This window comes from Pollachius pollachius (assembly GCF_949987615.1).
Source record: "Pollachius pollachius genome assembly, chromosome: 7".
NCBI lineage: Eukaryota > Metazoa > Chordata > Actinopteri > Gadiformes > Gadidae > Pollachius > Pollachius pollachius.
Window position 1 is genome coordinate 15,944,664 of NC_136940.1, and position 17,256 is coordinate 15,961,919.

General features: G+C 42.8%; 1 protein-coding gene across 6 annotated transcripts in view; it reads left to right on the top strand.

Annotated features, from left to right (window-relative positions):
- szt2 (SZT2 subunit of KICSTOR complex) overlaps positions 1 to 17,256 on the top strand; it is a 57,433-nt gene that overhangs the window by 30,524 nt on the left and 9,653 nt on the right. For 2 of the 6 annotated variants that reach the window (XM_079740181.1, XM_079740183.1), the window contains exons 44-66: positions 128 to 230; positions 1,078 to 1,186; positions 2,990 to 3,077; positions 3,498 to 3,616; positions 3,947 to 4,111; positions 4,472 to 4,556; positions 4,873 to 5,046; positions 5,676 to 5,867; positions 6,440 to 6,633; positions 6,892 to 7,058; positions 7,665 to 7,762; positions 7,924 to 8,056; positions 8,168 to 8,298; positions 8,517 to 8,564; positions 9,088 to 9,209; positions 9,618 to 9,800; positions 11,989 to 12,259; positions 12,351 to 12,430; positions 12,665 to 12,790; positions 13,053 to 13,255; positions 14,804 to 14,903; positions 15,076 to 15,159; positions 17,118 to 17,192. In XM_079740181.1, coding sequence (XP_079596307.1) covers positions 128 to 230; positions 1,078 to 1,186; positions 2,990 to 3,077; positions 3,498 to 3,616; positions 3,947 to 4,111; positions 4,472 to 4,556; positions 4,873 to 5,046; positions 5,676 to 5,867; positions 6,440 to 6,633; positions 6,892 to 7,058; positions 7,665 to 7,762; positions 7,924 to 8,056; positions 8,168 to 8,298; positions 8,517 to 8,564; positions 9,088 to 9,209; positions 9,618 to 9,800; positions 11,989 to 12,259; positions 12,351 to 12,430; positions 12,665 to 12,790; positions 13,053 to 13,255; positions 14,804 to 14,903; positions 15,076 to 15,159; positions 17,118 to 17,192 — 3,050 coding nt within the window. The remainder of the gene's footprint in view (positions 1 to 127; positions 231 to 1,077; positions 1,187 to 2,989; positions 3,078 to 3,497; positions 3,617 to 3,946; positions 4,112 to 4,471; positions 4,557 to 4,872; positions 5,047 to 5,675; positions 5,868 to 6,439; positions 6,634 to 6,891; positions 7,059 to 7,664; positions 7,763 to 7,923; positions 8,057 to 8,167; positions 8,299 to 8,516; positions 8,565 to 9,087; positions 9,210 to 9,617; positions 9,801 to 11,988; positions 12,260 to 12,350; positions 12,431 to 12,664; positions 12,791 to 13,052; positions 13,256 to 14,803; positions 14,904 to 15,075; positions 15,160 to 17,117; positions 17,193 to 17,256) is intronic. The other 4 variants (XM_079740182.1, XM_079740184.1, XM_079740185.1 and 1 more) reach the window with 2 other exon arrangements.

Genomic DNA, 17,256 nt, shown 5'->3' on the forward strand with positions numbered 1-17,256 from the left:
GGCCAATAAAAGGGCCATGCTCAGAAATGTCCTTTCCTTTCATGAGATATGATAATTGACCATATCTCGAGAACAACTGCTAAATTCTTTCTTGTGTTTAAGTCTCCCTCTCCTCCCTTGTTTGCAGCCATTCAGGCCTTGCGCTCTGTGCTAAATTCCTTCTGCGTGGGCAACAGGAAGAACATGTTTGTCTACCAGGAGCGAACAACTAAATCTGTCTTCTATCTCAGGTAGACGCCACCACAGTTGGCTACTTTCATTTGTTCTGTATATTGACATTGTGGTAGAAAATAACCACGTTCTATCACTTCAACTAATTAAGAGAGAAAAGAAATCGAGGGGTCCGGAGCAAGTATGACAAAAAGACTTTATCGTTACAAAGACAACAACAAAGCCGAGTAGTTTGCAAAGCACTGCCGGTCAACCGATCCCGGCCACTTTTTTATCCCCACATACAAGGTTGTTTCTTGTTTGAGGTGTCCGCCCACGGTTACCCATGGCCGATCAGTCATAAATTTCTTTAAGCGAGTGGCTGGCAACACTAATTTAAAACACCGGGCTGACGTCAGCACGCATTGACCCCATAGCCTCTGCTGACGTGTAGGCCTCGAACTCATGCTCAGACCCCAGACTCCCTGACGATGTGCCAAGTCCTAGATAAGAGTCCAGAGACGTTTTTAGATGGTTTCTACCATTAGCTATATAGGTCTAATTATAATCAAGGTTAGCCTTAGAATATAGTCATTAATTTCTTCCATATCATTAGTGTAATTGTATGCGTTTAAGGGTGCTTTCGCTAGGACTTGAGAGCTGTAAAGAGACTGTGTAGAAGAGAACAAGATTTTGAAACAAAGAACAACTCAAAACTCCCTCTCTGCTCCCTCCTAACCCATGTTTCTCCATCATTGATTCATGCACCTTTGTTATTGTCCGGCAAGATAGATTTCCCTAATTAATCAGGGATTAAATGCTCTGATTAGTCCGAAATTTGCCCTATTTTATTGTCTATAAATCTATATTGGCTTACCCTCAGCACTTCTTAAATGCGTCATATGTACATTCCTCACCAACCACCAGGCTCTCTGAGACCTCTCAAGCAGGGAAGTACTGTGACATGGAGGGCAACCTCTCCGCCAGTCGTTCGCTAGGACTGTCAAGGAGTCAGGAGCCTTCGGAGGAGATGAACGTAAGCAAACTTAATGTACAGGATAAAACATTTCCAGTGTATAACACCTCCAAAATGTACTGATTCTCGCAAGTTTTGGTTAGCTGATAAACCTTGGAAGTTTATTGAAAATATTGTATATTAAACCAAAAGTATCCAACAAACCATTTTAAGCTGTTTATAAAAGATGTGTACATTATTTAATATACAGTGGGGCAAAAAAGTATTTAGTCAGCCACCAATTGTGCAAGTTCTCCCACTTAAAAAGATGAGAGAGGCCTGTAATTTTCATCATAGGTATACCTCAGCTATGAGGTATACCTAAAAATCTAGAAAATCACATTGTCTGATTTTTAAAGAATTTATTTGCAAATTATGGTGGAAAATAAGTATTTGGTCAATAACAAAAGGTCATCTCAATACTTTGTTACATGCCCTTTGTTGGTAATGACAGAGGTCAAACGTTTTCTGTAAGTCTTTACAAGGTTTTCACACACTGCTGCTGGTATTTTGGCCCATTCCTCCATGCAGATCTCCTCTAGAGCAGGGATGTTTTTGGGCCTTCGCTGGGCAACACAGACTTTCAACTCCCTCCAAAGATTTTCTATGGGGTTGAGATCTGGAGACTGGCTAGGCCACTCCAGGACCTTGAAATGCTTCTTACGAAGCCACTCCTTCGTTGCCCGGGCGGTGTGTTTGGGGTCATTGTCATGCTGAAAGACCCAGCCACGTTTCATCTTCAGTGCCCTTGCTGATGGAAGGAGGTTTTCACTCAAAATTTCACGATACATGGCCCCATTCATTCTTTCCGTCACACGGATCAGACGTCCTGGTCCCTTGGCAGAAAAACAGCCCCAAAGCATGATGTTTCCGACCCCATGCTTCACTGTAGGTATGGTCTTCTTTGGATGCAACTCAGCATTCTTTCTCCTCCAAACACGACGAGTTGAGTTTTTACCAAAAAGTTATATTTTGGTTTCATCAGACCATATGACATTCTCCCAATCCTGTTCTGGATCATCCAAATGCTCTCTAGCAAACTTCAAACGGGCCCGGACATGCACTGGCTTTAGCTGGGGGACACGTCTGGCACTGCAGGATTTGAGTCCCTGGCGGCGTAATGTGTTAGTGATGGTAGCCTTTGTTACTTTGGTCCCAGCTCTCTGGAGGTCATTCACTAGGTCCCCCCGTGTGGTTCTGGGATTTTTGTTCACCGTTCTTGTGATCATTTTGACCCCACAGGGTGAGATCTTGCGTGGAGCCCCAGATCGAGGGAGATTATCAGTGGTCTTGTATGTATTCCATTTCCTAATAATTGCTCCCACAGTTGATTTCTTCACACCAAGCTGCTTTCCTATTGCAGATTCAGACTTCCCAGCCTGGTCCAGGTCTACAATTGTGTTTCTGGTGTCCTTTGACAGCTCTTTGTTCTTGGCCATAGTGGAGTTTGGAGTGTGACTGTTTGAGGTTGTGGACAGGTGTCTTTTATACTGATAAGGAGTTCAAACAGGTCCCATTAATACAGGTAACGAGTGGAGGACAGAGGAGCCTCTTAAAGAAGAAGTTACAGGTCTGTGACAGCCAGAAATCTTGGTTTGTAGGTGACCAAATACTTATTTTCCACCATAATTTGCAAATAAATTCTTAAAAAATCAGACAATTTGATTTTCTGGATTTTTTTTTTTCATTTTGTCTCTCATAGCTGAGGTTTACCTATGATGAAAATTACAGGCCTCTCTGATGCTTTAGATCCATCCGTCACTCGACTTCACTTGGGGGCAATAAAGTTGTGTTGATTGTCTTTCCTTCCGTCTTCCTCATCAGTACCAGAGGTCTCCTATGGAGAGCTCTCGGCCGATTGGTCTGGTGGACAAACACATCCTACTGCTGGTGCATGGTGTCGGGGACGCAGGTGAGTCATGAGAGTTAGAGATGAGAATTGGGTGACTTAAATGGAAGGGAAACACTGAACTGTTATGCAATCATAACATTAGGCATTAGACAGTTACACTGGCTATGTATAAGAACCCAAACTTAATATAACTGGAATTATAAGAACGTGACATACCTCCCAGCCAAGTATAAAAGTTTTTATTGAAACATACATCTCACATGCTGCAGAAAAGCACTTGGTTAATCATAATTTTGCATACATGTAGGCATGCAACATCAAGATGAGTAACATAAGTAAAAACATAATTCAAAAGATTGAATGAAGAAATCCCTCCAACCCGTGTGACAGGTGCATATAGGTTGTTCTGAGGTCTGCTACGGCCCCAGTTCTAAATATATTTTGTTATGTTATAGTGTATTTTCATTTTTTCCTTTGCAGGTCCAGAGATAACTGATGAGCTGGTCAAGTTGCTCCGCAAGCGTCTCGACGAGACCACTCTGGACATCATCACGGTCATGCTGGTCAGGAACTGCAAGTTGACCCCCGCTGATGTGGAGGTGAACATAGTCAGATCTTCTTCACTACCGTTTTAGCATTAGGAAAGATGATATACTTCCTTTGACGGTGTCAGTATCCCTGCAAAAGACCTTTAAACAAGGCTTTACTCCACCTCTCAGTTGTATAACACAGAAGCTCTACTATAAAGTCGTAGGACTGATGGATCCCAGATTAGGGTAAGGCTAAGCCTTGTGTAGGGTAGAACACCCATCTATTTATCCCAAGCAGTACCTTTCCACCAGATCCCTGGGACAACGCTCATGCTCCTCTATTGTCAAATGTGCTGTGGGATGCCGATGCTAAAATGATGTCATTATTTGAATGCATAGTTCATCCAGCCATTGGGCTCTCCTTCAAACGAAGTGATGCAGTTCAGCCTCCCGCAGTACTGCTTGTCTATCCTGCCGGCAGTAGCCCACTACCTCAGGCAGAATCTGCTCATCTTCCTGCATGTCCCAAAATACACAGACAGCAACACAGCACACCACTTCAAGGTAAGTCTCTTACCACTTTGAGGCGGGTTTGAAGATTTGATCCTCCTGGCAAAGGTGACAAATCATCGATGGCTCAGCAAGACGCTGAGCTATTCATTTCTCTCAATGAGCTGGCCACTGCCTGGTTGTTTCTTTTATCCTGAGAATATACAATCAGGTAATATTAGTAAAACTATAATGTTAATCGTTTGGGTGAGTTAAAAACCTAATCATTACAGTCCTATTCTTATGTTGTTCAAACTCTAACTCCTACATCCACATCATTGTCAGCCATGTGAGCTGACTACCAGCTCATGTGCAGTAACACATTTGACCTTGTGTTTGATTGTGAAAGCGTCACATCCTGTACCCTGTTTGCAGCACTACTTCCATGCGTGCAGTGGTTTGCCTGATGGTGATATCTACCTCTACAATAAGCCCGGTGGACAGGGGACCGGTGGCAAAGGTAACCATGGATCCTCTTTTCACATGTGCTGGAAGTTTTCTGTGTCCCACAATTTGTATTCTTCGGGTCACGATTAGATTAAAAAATCTTTGATGCATTGATTCTTTCTTACACCCCTTGCAGCTATGTACGACACTTTAAAATTTGTTAATGTTGAGGTAATACCTACCTGATTTGGCGAGAACAATACTTTTTTATCCAAATCCCTACCAACAGAAAATGTACAAATATACACTCAAAGCCTGAAACCATTATGCATTCATTTTTCGTTCTTGTATTCTTAATGTTTTGTTTTTCTGCCTACTGTGCTATCCAGGGATCGCTTGCATCACGCTGTCGTTTGTGGATGCTCAAGGGGGCGCTGTAGTGGTGCCAGCACAGGACTGCACCGCACTGCAGAAGCAGAACCCTTTCAACAGCCCCCTCCACCCAGACCAGTTTGAAGAGCTAACAGCTGTTTTAAAGATGGATTCTTCACATAGCCTCTCAGGTATGGTCTCTTATTGCATGAGCTAAAACTACCACTCACCATTATCTAATATATGCATCACTATCAAACATGAAAATCAAAAGATTGACTCGCATCCTTTATTTCCTCACTTTAGTACAATCAAATTAATAATTGATCCGTTATTATTAATATAATTATGTATTGTATCGAGTGTTCTCACAGTCAAAAAGGCTAGGTACATGAAGTACATTTCACATTTCAATGATCCTGTTTCTCCATTGCTGGTGTCAGTTGTATATTACCGGTATATTATAATTATATATTTGCTAAGATCGGCTAAAGCTTGTCCTACCTAGACAATAAACTCCTTGTTGTCTCCACAGATTCCTGGTTGTTAATTGCTTATCATAATTTTTAAAACTTCTCTACAATAAAAAAATGATATTTCATGAAGTGGCATTTCAACAGTGAACATTAGAGACATGACTTTATCTGTGATATTTTCAATGACAATGATGTATCTATGTCACTTTGATTTGGACAGATATTATCGTTCAGGCCCTACTGTCAGTGAGCTTTTTTAGACTGTATTATCAGAAACAACACAGGTGTATTACAAAAACAATAAGCGTGCTACTGGGCTTAGTACTAAGCTTTTTCTTTATCAGTGCCACAAATACAGGTCCGCTTTGATGTCTGGGAGCAAGGCAACATCAGCCCCATGCAGCTCGGAGAGAAGCTCCAGGGAGCTCTCCGCCATGCACTGTGTGACGTGGTCATGGAGCTGAACCTGCTGCCCAACCCTCTTTGTTTGGGGGCCTTCTGTGCGGCGCCAATAGTTCATAAGGAAGAGAGTAAAGGTAAGGATCTTTAGAAATGTATCTCAAGTTAAAGCTGCTGTAGGTATGAATGAAGAGCCATGATTTGAGGGTATTTTTAAGAGAAATGCCAAAGCCATCTGTCACCTATTGGTGAGTGAAATTCACTGTGAGAATATCTGCTCTGGTTGTCGCCCCTGTGTGAGAACATTTAGGTATGATACCGTTCCCGGCTGCTTCCTGACCAATCGGTTTGAGGTTGTGTTATATGTACTGTATGTTGCTTTCTTCGAGCTAATTCATTGTTTATCTCAAGGAGACCAACCTGGTTAAACCAAACATTTGATAATTGTATAGCAATCAGGACACTTCATTGGTTCAGGGAATGAATCTTTGCCTGTTGAAGTGTGAGAAGTGTTGCATTCATGCACACTTCTCACACTTCAAGACTTTGTTTTTGGGGTTATTTTGTTTTAAAAAGTTGCTCTCTTCTGCTCTTTTCTGCTCTCTCCCTTTACAACCCTTAAATCTTACAGACACCTTAGTTAAATCTTTACATTATCAGTCAATGTGAAGTGACGTGTGTTTCATGGTGCTGTTGTTTTTCATTACAGCAGTGTTCAGTCCCTCACCTGAAACAAAGGAGCTCAAGGAGACGCACCGCATCAGCTCCCGTGTGTCCAAGAACAGCCCCTCCCCCATCATCCTACCCCAGGCCCAGGTGGGCATCCCCACCCCAGGGAGCAGCACGCCAGAGTCTACCACCCCCACTAGCAAGAGCGGTCGGCGCAGCTTCTGGGAGATGCTGGTGTGTGAGACGTGGGGGGGGGGGGGGGGGGGGGGGGGGGGGGGGGGGTTCTGCATCAGCAGCCCTTCTCAACATGCACTAAGCAGATCCATGTGTTCTAACATCACCCCCAAATTATGTTAATAGTCAGAACTTATGTTCTGAACAAAATGTAATAAAGTGGAACACATTAGCTAATGTTGTCCAAAGAATGTTTTGACACCCAATATTTTTGCCGTTAAAATAGGAACCAAACGGTTTTATACCGTGTCTTCACAGGGCAAGGCGGAGTCTTCGGAACTGGTGAGCCCAAAGACGACGGACGACATTGTGCCAGAGAAGGTGGAGGAGGGGAGGGTGGTGCGCCGTAGGCACAAGACGGAAAGTGTGAAGCAGCAGTGGAGCCAGGAGAGGGCTGGGGCGGTAGAACTGGAGCAGCTCCAGAGGTGCCTTCCTCCACCCAGCCGACAAATAGCATTAACCATTAGCATTAAAGGACCCATGACATACTACCAGGTGTGGTGTGATTAGCCGTTACAAGCCCTTTTGGAAATCTGCCCCTTGACATGGACAGGTGGGCGTGTCCACCTAGATGTGTGCTGGATAGATCAGTCTACCAGCCTACCCAGTGGACTGTAGCAAACGTTGCTCATCTATCCGTCACACATCTAGGTGGACACGCCCACCTGTGATGTCATAAGGGGCAGATTTCCAAAACGGCTTGTAACGGCTTATCACACCGCACCTGGTGGCATGTCATGGGACCTTTAAAAAAAATTGGACATTTCTCTTACCAACCCTGTTCAGTTGTTATATAAGTGTACTTTATATGAGCATGCTTTCTTTGTACTTGTGGAGCTTCACTAACTTACTTCACTTAAGATGAACTACCTCCAACCAATAAGCCTTGAAATCATCTAGAATTGTTACCAAGGCAAATTATCATCACCATATTTTTTTCCTTCTTGAATGTTGAATGTTTACCATGTCTTAATGTGGCTACTGTGGTGGTTCTTCAGTAAGGTAATTTCTCCTGCTTTGGTGTCGCCTAGGAAACAAGTGTCCCAGTTGGAGGAGGGCGATCTGGGCACCCTGCATCCTGTTTACCAGTTTATTTGCCAACCATGGATGACCTTCATGGCTAAACTTGGTCCGTCTCCTCGCAACATTTTTCATTTCAAATCATGTCACTTTTTCGACTGTCGAATAACTAAATTGCTTCGTATGGGGTGTCATTCAAAATGTTGCGGCCTTTTCTCTTTCTTAATGTTAATGTTTTCCTTCTCTCTGTCGCTCATCTCTGCTGAACAGGCTGCACGTCAGTCCAGCAGTGTACAGCTGAAATAGCGTCACACTTTCTGCTGCCTTCATTGTTGATGGAGATTGTTAATTTGGTCAGTTCACTGGCCAATGATACAACAGTAAAGGTGTTTGAGAAGCAAAGGTCAGTCATGGCTTCTGGTGCACTGTTGTCTCTTAATTTCAATAACGTAAAAAAATTATATTGCATTGTATGCGTTTCATCCCCTTCCTTTTCTATACAACGACCTTTCAGTCGTTCTCAAAGCACAGACGTCTTCGTCCCGTTGCCGCTGGTGCAGCACTCCAGACCTGCTAGTTCGAACCCCAGGACCTTCATTCTCGTCGGACGTAACTTCCATCAGTGGCACTGCAGCACAGACCAAGGTATCCCGAGGCTCCCCTCTTGTCCACTCGCTCATCCCATACTGTCGCCTGCTGCACCTCCTCCCCCCACGCTCGTTGTCCAGTGTGCTCCTTTAACATGTAGGCAGTGTTCCACGGCTTTTAAAGCATCCATGCCTCAGCTGCCCTTTTTTTTGTGACTCGTCTGTTGTTCCTTTTGTGTCTGCCTTGCTGCTGTACCCATCTCTGTTTACCTGCAGAGCAAAGTTCAGATGAGGAGCACAGCCCTTTGCTAAATAGGTTCACACGTAAGTCCACTATTCAGCTCCAATACATTTTGAGGTGTTTTTGTTTATTTGCATCGATAAACTGATTTACTTTAGTACTGTGTACAATGTAAATGTAAAAGCACAGACAAAATATCCTTTTATTTCACAACACTTATAGTAGAGTGAATTTAATGTCTGATTGAACAAGATGAAAAGAGAGCTCACTATTGGCCTTTCAAAGTCTCATCTTAACCAGATTGCAGGACGTTTTAATTTCAATGCATGCTTTCACTTATTGTTTCTATCTATTCTATCCTTATTTTTACTATATACCACATCATTTCTATTATTCTCATAACTTCCTAATTCAAACACCACAGGGTGTTTACAATCAGTAACTGAACATGGCTCTTTGGCTTCCAGTTCCTGGTGTGGTGTAACCTAGTTTATGTAAGCAAAGATAACGGTGCTTCAAAGGATTAAATTGACACTCCAGTGTCTGCCTTTGCACAGCTCTTCCTCGCTCTCTGACTTATGTGAATGTGCCTCTCCCCCATCACAGCTCATAAAGGCCTCCAGCGATTCGAGGCCTTGGAGCCAGCTGATTGGCCAGGCCCGGGAACGGCCCATGGAGGGGTAGCACCACGACAGAGGTTCCTCTTCATTGCTGTGCAGGGCAAAAAGGTAATGATATGGATACAAAAAGAAAACATCTGCATAATATTATACTTCCAAATACAAATCACTACATTTCAGTCATATGTTGGTTCCATTTGAACTGTGACTGCCAAATGTACCATTGAATTGCAATAATATACCAGATATATGCTCTGCTTGTTTCATGTATTTGTGTTTTAATTTTGACATTCCATTCCATTTATTGTTTTACATTTTTGAAAGACAAATAAATAAATCAAATCCGATCAAACACAAATCAATAGCGCTTGTGAATAACTATTAATTCGCCTCCCCAAAAAAAATTATATAAAAGATTGTATATGAATATATAAAAAATAACATAAGCGGATTTGATGAGGAGGATTTAATTGCTCTGTGTACATAACAATGCATCCCCACTACAATGTGTACCAGGTCACCCTCCACTGCTATAACTGGCATGTGGACCTTGGCTCCGATCTGAACCGGAGGCTGGGTCAGCTTTTCAAGTGGCAGAACGCCAGGGCCCATGTGGTGCACTGCCTGCTCAACCAGAAGATGGGCCTGTTCCATCACTACTGCTTCTCAGACACTCCCAGCCATGACGACTCCAAGCAGGTGATGTTTGATCTACAAAGTGGGTGGTTTATGAGTGGTATGGGACGCAAATCAATTAATACGTCAATTCACTCTATTGAGTAATTCTATGATTTTACGACACATTGTGACGCACATTTGGAATATATTTATTTTGATGAAATATGGTTGAAGTTTTAGACGATAACGATGAATGGAAACACATGAGGGCTGGGTCGAATACATCGTTCAAAACTTTGAATAATGATAAGGTTTTTCTGACAAATAAGGGGACAAAATAACAAAAGAAAGAAGAAGTTAATTCAAAGTTCTGCCCTGCCTGAATCTGAGTCACCGGAGACCGCTGCTGCAGAGTCGTGTTTCCTCAACCGAACATTTTGCCTTTTAATTTCTACCGTGTCATTTTAATAACCCTAAAAGTAAAAGTTCAATATCAGCAGTATTACAATAGGATGGCTTTTGGATCCACTCCTAGGGCAGGGCTTCACTGTAGCGTTGAAGGCTCTGAAGACACAGGGCTCCCATGGTATGTGAGTAGACCTACTAGTTTGAACAACAAGCAACGTTTTGATGTAACTGCACAGCAAGACTACTCAGCCGAAGAGAAATCAAACAGGCACTATGGGTTACTGATCACAATTAAAGGAAAAACCTCCCTTCCTGTTCCCTTCATGTTTATTCAATTCAATCAAACCAACCCGTTATTATTAGAAGGTAGGGGTTTCGGTATCTTTTTTCTTGTTTAAACACTGAAATATAAGCTGAATAAGTTCATTATTAAAACCTGTCTAAAGCACTTAACCTTGTGTGTAGTGGGAGCGCCCCATGGAGCCTAAAACATGTAATAAATACTATTATTATTACTTCACATCTGCCGATATTCACACTGAATGGTAGGTGTCGGTGCTACGAAAGTATTTGGATAATGTTCTTATATCAGAATACAAAGCTAACAAAGGATAATTCAGTCCTCCCATGGTTGTCCATTGTGATGATGCTATCGTTACCTCAAATGAAGTGCTGACGTGAAGTATTCTCAGACTGAAGGATGCCTTACACTCTTTCGTATTATTTTGCATTTTATTCCTGGGATATAACTGGGATAATTTAACAATGTAAACTAACCTACCACCGGCTGTTCGCAAATATGCAAAGGGTTTAAAAATCTAGAAATTTCAAGCATCTGAATACTGAACTGAGATTGGAGTACCTACCTAACAAATAGATATCTGAATATTTGGCCTCAGCACCTTCTAAAAAACATGAACACAGCTAGATTTTGCAAGGTTTTCTGTAAATAAGACAGATATTAGTCTGGAAGTAGAACATTTGTTTTATTGATGTACATTTTTATGTCTGCATCCCACAGTGACCGTTTGCACAATATGCAATTTATTGAACTACTTTTGCAGTAGTGGGATATGAAAGTTTTGACGGCCCATTTTGAGGATTAAAAAAGCCAATCCTAAATAAGCTGAATCCCTCTCAGAACGGCTCCTCTGCTCTGAACGACTCTCATGCTAGAGTGACGGTGCACAGAAGGCCGAGGCAGAGCAGAAGAAAATGTGCCCTTGCCGAGTGTCATCTGTCAGTGCCTCAATGAGGCGTGAAGCGGGCACCAGTGGTCTGTGAAACAACCCCCCTGCAGCCTATAGGCATTAAACACAGGGGCATCTGTCCGTCCCCCCCCCTTCCCCCCCAATCCCTCTAGCCCAGTTATCTCCAGCAGCCTGTAAGATGCTCTTCCGAGCATATTTTCCCAAAGGCAAGGCCCAGACGGAAATAAAATACACAAATAAAGACTTCTTCAAAGTCGCAAGAGAAGACCAATAACTTGTTATGGGCTTAATTTTCTCCACTGAAAGTTTGTGTTTGGAAAAAGTGAAATGTCTTGATGTCTGATCAGATTTATTAAGTTAGTTTTCATAATGAAATATATCAACATACTTGCATTTCAAAACATTAGTGCTTTATTCAGCCTTTATTTGCTTATGTACAAGAAAATGTTAATAAATGTAGGCATTTTTGGGACTTTCCAGCCAGGTCCTTCATGTTGGCAGTAACCTAATTTGATTAGTTTGTTACTAATCCCATCAAAATAACTGAAAATTAAGGTCATGACGTCTCACTAAACTTCCATTCCATTTTACCCTCTGAATTCCCCCCTCTGATTTTGTTCTCATCCTCCCGTGTCTGTGTCCAAAAACAGGAGCCCAACCCGTTCCTTAACCCTGCGGTGGAGCCTGATGCCCTGCTACGAAGCCCCGTGCCTCCAGTGACAAGCAAGGACCCGGGGCGGCTGGGCAGCTCCGGCCGCAGCCTGGCCCCCCTTCACTTCCCCTCAGAGCTGCTGCCGTTCGACGAGGCCCTGAGAGACATGAGCACGGTGCGCCCGTTCGCCGTGGGTGAGCAGGACTGCCCAGATGTCGTGACGAGGCATGGGAACCAGCTTCTGGAGGTCAAGGCAGCCGAGCGCAGAGGTCCGTAGCACCTAATAGATGGATACGTTTTTAGTAGTTGGGAGTCTTTATTCAAAGCCCCTCACCGTTCCAATCCTGTTTCTGTTGACAGAAATGGAGAAGCAGATGAAGATTGAGAACTTGTTTGTGACTTGGCAGCAGAGGTCTGCACAGTCCAACATGCCTATCTCAGTAAGTGCCTCTCCAGTTGGACACATTAACCACACACATACACTCCTTTACTCCTCAATGAACTCAATCACTCACTCACTCACTCACTCACTCACTCACTCACTCACTCACTCACAATCTCATCTTCTCACTCACTCACCCAGTCACTCCCTTAGTGTTTAACTCTGAAGGTGCACACTCTTTAAATCAACACAATTGAATGCACAACCCTTTGAAATCATTCCCCACTCCCAGGCGGTAGACCTGGAAATTCTGAAGCAGTCCTCAAGGCTTGTCCACTACTGCGCCACCCCGCTCCTGTTTGATCCCGCCTTCCGCAGGCAGATCCAGGACGAGCAGTTCAACCGGCCCCCGGCTAAGGTAATACTTCTCTTCAACCCTCTTGCAGTATTTGTCATTTTACTGGGCCTTAACCCTGGGAGACGATTTGTCTGCTGGGACTAAGATGGTGTGTATGCTGGGACAAAGACAGTGTTAAGGCTGGGAATATGCTGGGACAAAGACAGTGTGTATGCTTGGACTAAGACGGTGTCACTGCTGGGACTATGCTGGGACTAAAACGTTGTGTCTGCTGGGACTAAGAAGATGTTTCCTGTGTGTATTCTTCCTGTATGGGTGGCAGAAGCGACACTGCTCCAACGACTCGGTGGCCTCAGGACGCGACCGGAGCTACAGCACAGACTCAGCGGACACCATACCCAGCCGGCTGAAGGAGGAGTCCTGGCTGCTGGAGCTCTCTAACACCTTCCTGCAGCAGTACATCCAGTATCTGCAGAGCACAGGCTTCATCCTGGTGCAGATCCGGCCTCAGTCTCCTGCCCGCAAGTTAGTCCTGTATATTCACATATAGGGGCCTATTTTAACGGTCTGAAACGCAAGTGAGAAGCGCCACGCGCAAGTAGCTTCATAGCCGGTTCTATGGCGATGTTGCTATTATACCGGCGGATAAGTGACTCTTGTGCCCGACACAAATCTAAAAAGGGTTGCCTTGAAGTAGCCCCATAGGTGTGGTTTGGGCGTAATGTGCAATAAACCAATGAGAGTGCCATCTCCCATCCCCTTTAAGAGCCATGAGCGCATTTGAACCTGACAAGTTGATATTTTGACAGCGCATATGCAGTCACCGATGAGACAGATGCATGACCACATGAATTTCAAACTTCGAATGGCTAAGTTTATGGCCAAATTATATGGTCTAATTCACACATGGAATAGCGTTTTCTTCTACAACTTCAGAAATACTGAGTCATGTAAATTTCGGCAAAGAAAACTTAACACACATATGATATGGGGTCCTGTGGCCGCAACTGTGGTTCTATTTAATGGTATGCAGCAATACATTAACAAATTGTTTCTTACCAGTATTGTATACATTATCGTTATCGACTTGTGTTCCTAATATGCATGTTAATATACCCCCGTTATACATTGACTGTATTATGCGTATTGCCTGTTTAGTTTGCGTGTGTTTAAACAGATGGATGCACACACGCGCGCCCGCATTTATTCATTCTTTTACACAAACCCACATACGCGCCCGCGTTCATTCATTCTTTTTAACACTCACTTGCGGTAAAAATATGTTTTCTCACAAGCAAATACTCTGCAATCCTAAAAGTTATGGGCTTGTAAGCGATGTCTGTGTCAAGAAAATATTTGTTTGCTGTACGGTTTTTGCAGATGCATTGATTTAAAAGTACAACTTATTACCGCTGTAACAGCTGTTCTTTTCCAAATAATTTTAACGTTATCATTTACCCTAAGACGAGATTTTGTTTTGGAAGGCTGGAATATTTGCTCGAGTTTATTATTGTTGTTATTATTATTTTAATGCATGGCATAGCCTGGCATTGCATGGCATTCATGCAGCCCCTATGGAAAAAAGGTGTTTCCACAATCCACATCATCATCATAATATTTCAATTAGGCAAATCGTTTGTATATCTGTGCTGTGTATAGCCTACTGGTGTGTAAGCTTATGTTGCAGTTCCGACCTGCCATGGTACGTCAAAATAGCAAAACCAACTGCGCTATCCGCTAGTGCACTTAGATCAGGTATTTTTCGGTCAGTTGCGCAACTGCTTTATCGATCTGTAAGATAGCACCATGTATCATTTGCGCCGGAACACGCCTCTCAGGGCGCAAGTTTAGTGGCAGGAGTTTGCTGCTGGGGAAAATCAGCTTTGCGCTTGGTGCAAACTAGCAACGGTCCATGCGTCGGTGTAGAATGTCAATTGCGCTGGTCGCAAGATAGGGCCCATAATCTGTCTATCACATATAGTCCCACTTTTATTGAATTGTATTAATGACCTCCTGCTTGAGGTCCCAGTGAACCTCGGCCTCTCACCATTGTGATTTTGTTTAACTTTGCAGCAGTGTTGCACGGGCCCGTGCTGCAATGCTGAGCTCCATGTTGTCTGAAGGGAGGATGTCCTTCTCCTACGTCAAGCAGAAAAGCGAGGACAGCCCCAAGGTCAGCATTGACTTCAAGTCCATTGGGGGAAATGCAACTGCAGCGATTCATCATCATCACCAATCACTCGTTTATCATTCCTGACCAAAAGTCGGACTTGTATCAAACAGGGGTGCGTTCTACACCCCTGATGACACTGTGCCATTTTGTCTTGTGTTAAAACTGCTCTTAGCAGATCACAGCGAGTGGCACCACACCATACCACCTCCAGAGGGCGCTGCCAGGGGGAATCGTGCTCATCGAGTTGACTTTCCAGGTGAGTTCTTTCAGTTCAGCTTTCAGCTATCACTGGGAAAATCCAGATGATATTCTGACTCAATTTCACACTAAACTTAACATAAGACAAAATAAATATACCTCTGTCAGTAAGGTACGCCGTCGGCAGGTTAAATTACCATGGTTAAACTCTGAGATACTCAAACTCCTTAAACAGAAGGCTTCGTCTCTCAAAAAATTCAGATTACATCAAACGCCTGAGAGCAAAAATGAATGATTTAGAAATAAATGCATTACTCAACTACGCAAGGCTAAGAAAACATACTTTCAACAGCATATTATCCAATCTGCTTCCAAGCCAAAGTCACTATGGCAGCCAACAAATTAAACGTAACAATCTCCCCTCTTGATGCTTGACTGTTTTAAATTTGTTTACGTCTCCATTATATTATAATCATAATATAATAATTCTACTGCAGAGGTTTGGGTCTATTTTAAGCAATATTACTGGTTAAAAAGTTCAGATTTAGAAGCGTTCGCGGTGCCCCTACCCAATAACATGGAAGCCAAACATTGCGCCTGGCAAACTCTATACTCGATTTTCAATTAATAAATTACCTGGAGTGCTTCTTTGATGGCTATACATACCAAAACAAAGACCCTGGGTTCAATTTTCGCCGGAATTACACTTTAACAGATAGATCACTAGTTGTCAAAATTTAGTTGAATTGCAATATCTCAGCCCTTAGGATGTGGTATGGTAGTTCCACAAGGAAAAATTCTTGGGCCTATGCTGTTTCTTTTATACATAAATGATATCCCACAAGTGTGTGAATACTCTAAATGCCTATTGTATGCTGATGACACAGTGCTCTTTCTGTCTGACTCTAACAAAGATATCATAAAGTCCAAACTGTCATCTGATCAGTGGTTGAATGAAAATCACTTAACCATTAATGTTAAAAAAAACATTGTGAAAGCATCTGTCCTTTTACCAGTCCTATCATCTTCTCAAATCAAAATCTTGTTATCATCAAAAAACATGCCAGTATCTGGGTGTGTTACTTGTCTCACACCTAACATACCGTGAACATGCCTCCAAGTTAACTAAAAAGTTAAATTAGAAACTATATGTATGTCAAGATTATTACATACCTATCCTACTGCCTCCAAAAACCTACCTGCAGGCAATTGTATTCTCAACCATTTCATACTGTTTACCAACTGTCTCTCATCACAAAGGAAGTTACTGAACCCATCGCACGGCTATAAAACCAAGCTTTAAATATCCACAGTAATCTTCCAAAATGGACACACCACTGCACTCACTCACCTGTTTTGTCCTTTCAAAATTGTATTTACAGTCATGCCGTCAGATTTTATTTTCAACTCCTACGCAGTACCTCACAAACACTCATCTCTCTCTTACCAACGCATAACATACCCTAAGATGCATGTCACTAGATCAGTTTCCATTGCGCTCCACCCAATGCCTGTATACAATAATGGCTATGGGCAGAGGTCTTTCATGCATACTTTCACCAAAGTCTGGAACAGCATCCCACAAAACATTAGAGCATTACAATCCATCACAGAGTTCAAAAAGGAATACAAACTGTTACTCCTCAATACCAACACTTGCAAACACTGAGTGGTTATAGACCACTTTGTGTGTTCAGTCTGTTGTTTATGTGATTGTCCTACTGATGTCTGTGCTGTGTTCCTGTTATGTGCTGTATGTAAATGTACAGTGTGATGTGCCTTCTTCCTGTTATATGTTAAACGTGCTGCAGAACAGGAACCTGCTGGAAATCAGCTTTATACTGACTCAGGCCTGTTTTAAATTGTAACTTTGTTACCTTTAATACTTTCCTGTATAATAAAAAAATAATAACAATTAACCCAACATTGATCCAAACCTTGTGTTTCATTGGATATTAAAATCCCCTATGTTATCACTGTTATCCCCCACCTCTCTGTCTCTCTCCCTGCTCCTAGGGCTGCTACTTTTGTGTGAAACAGTACGCCTTGGAGTGTACACGGATCCCCATGGGCCAGACAGTCAACTCTCAGGTATGCACTGAGGATGTGAAATGCTGAAATATGGAAAATTGTCTACTATCATTGTCCAATGGTA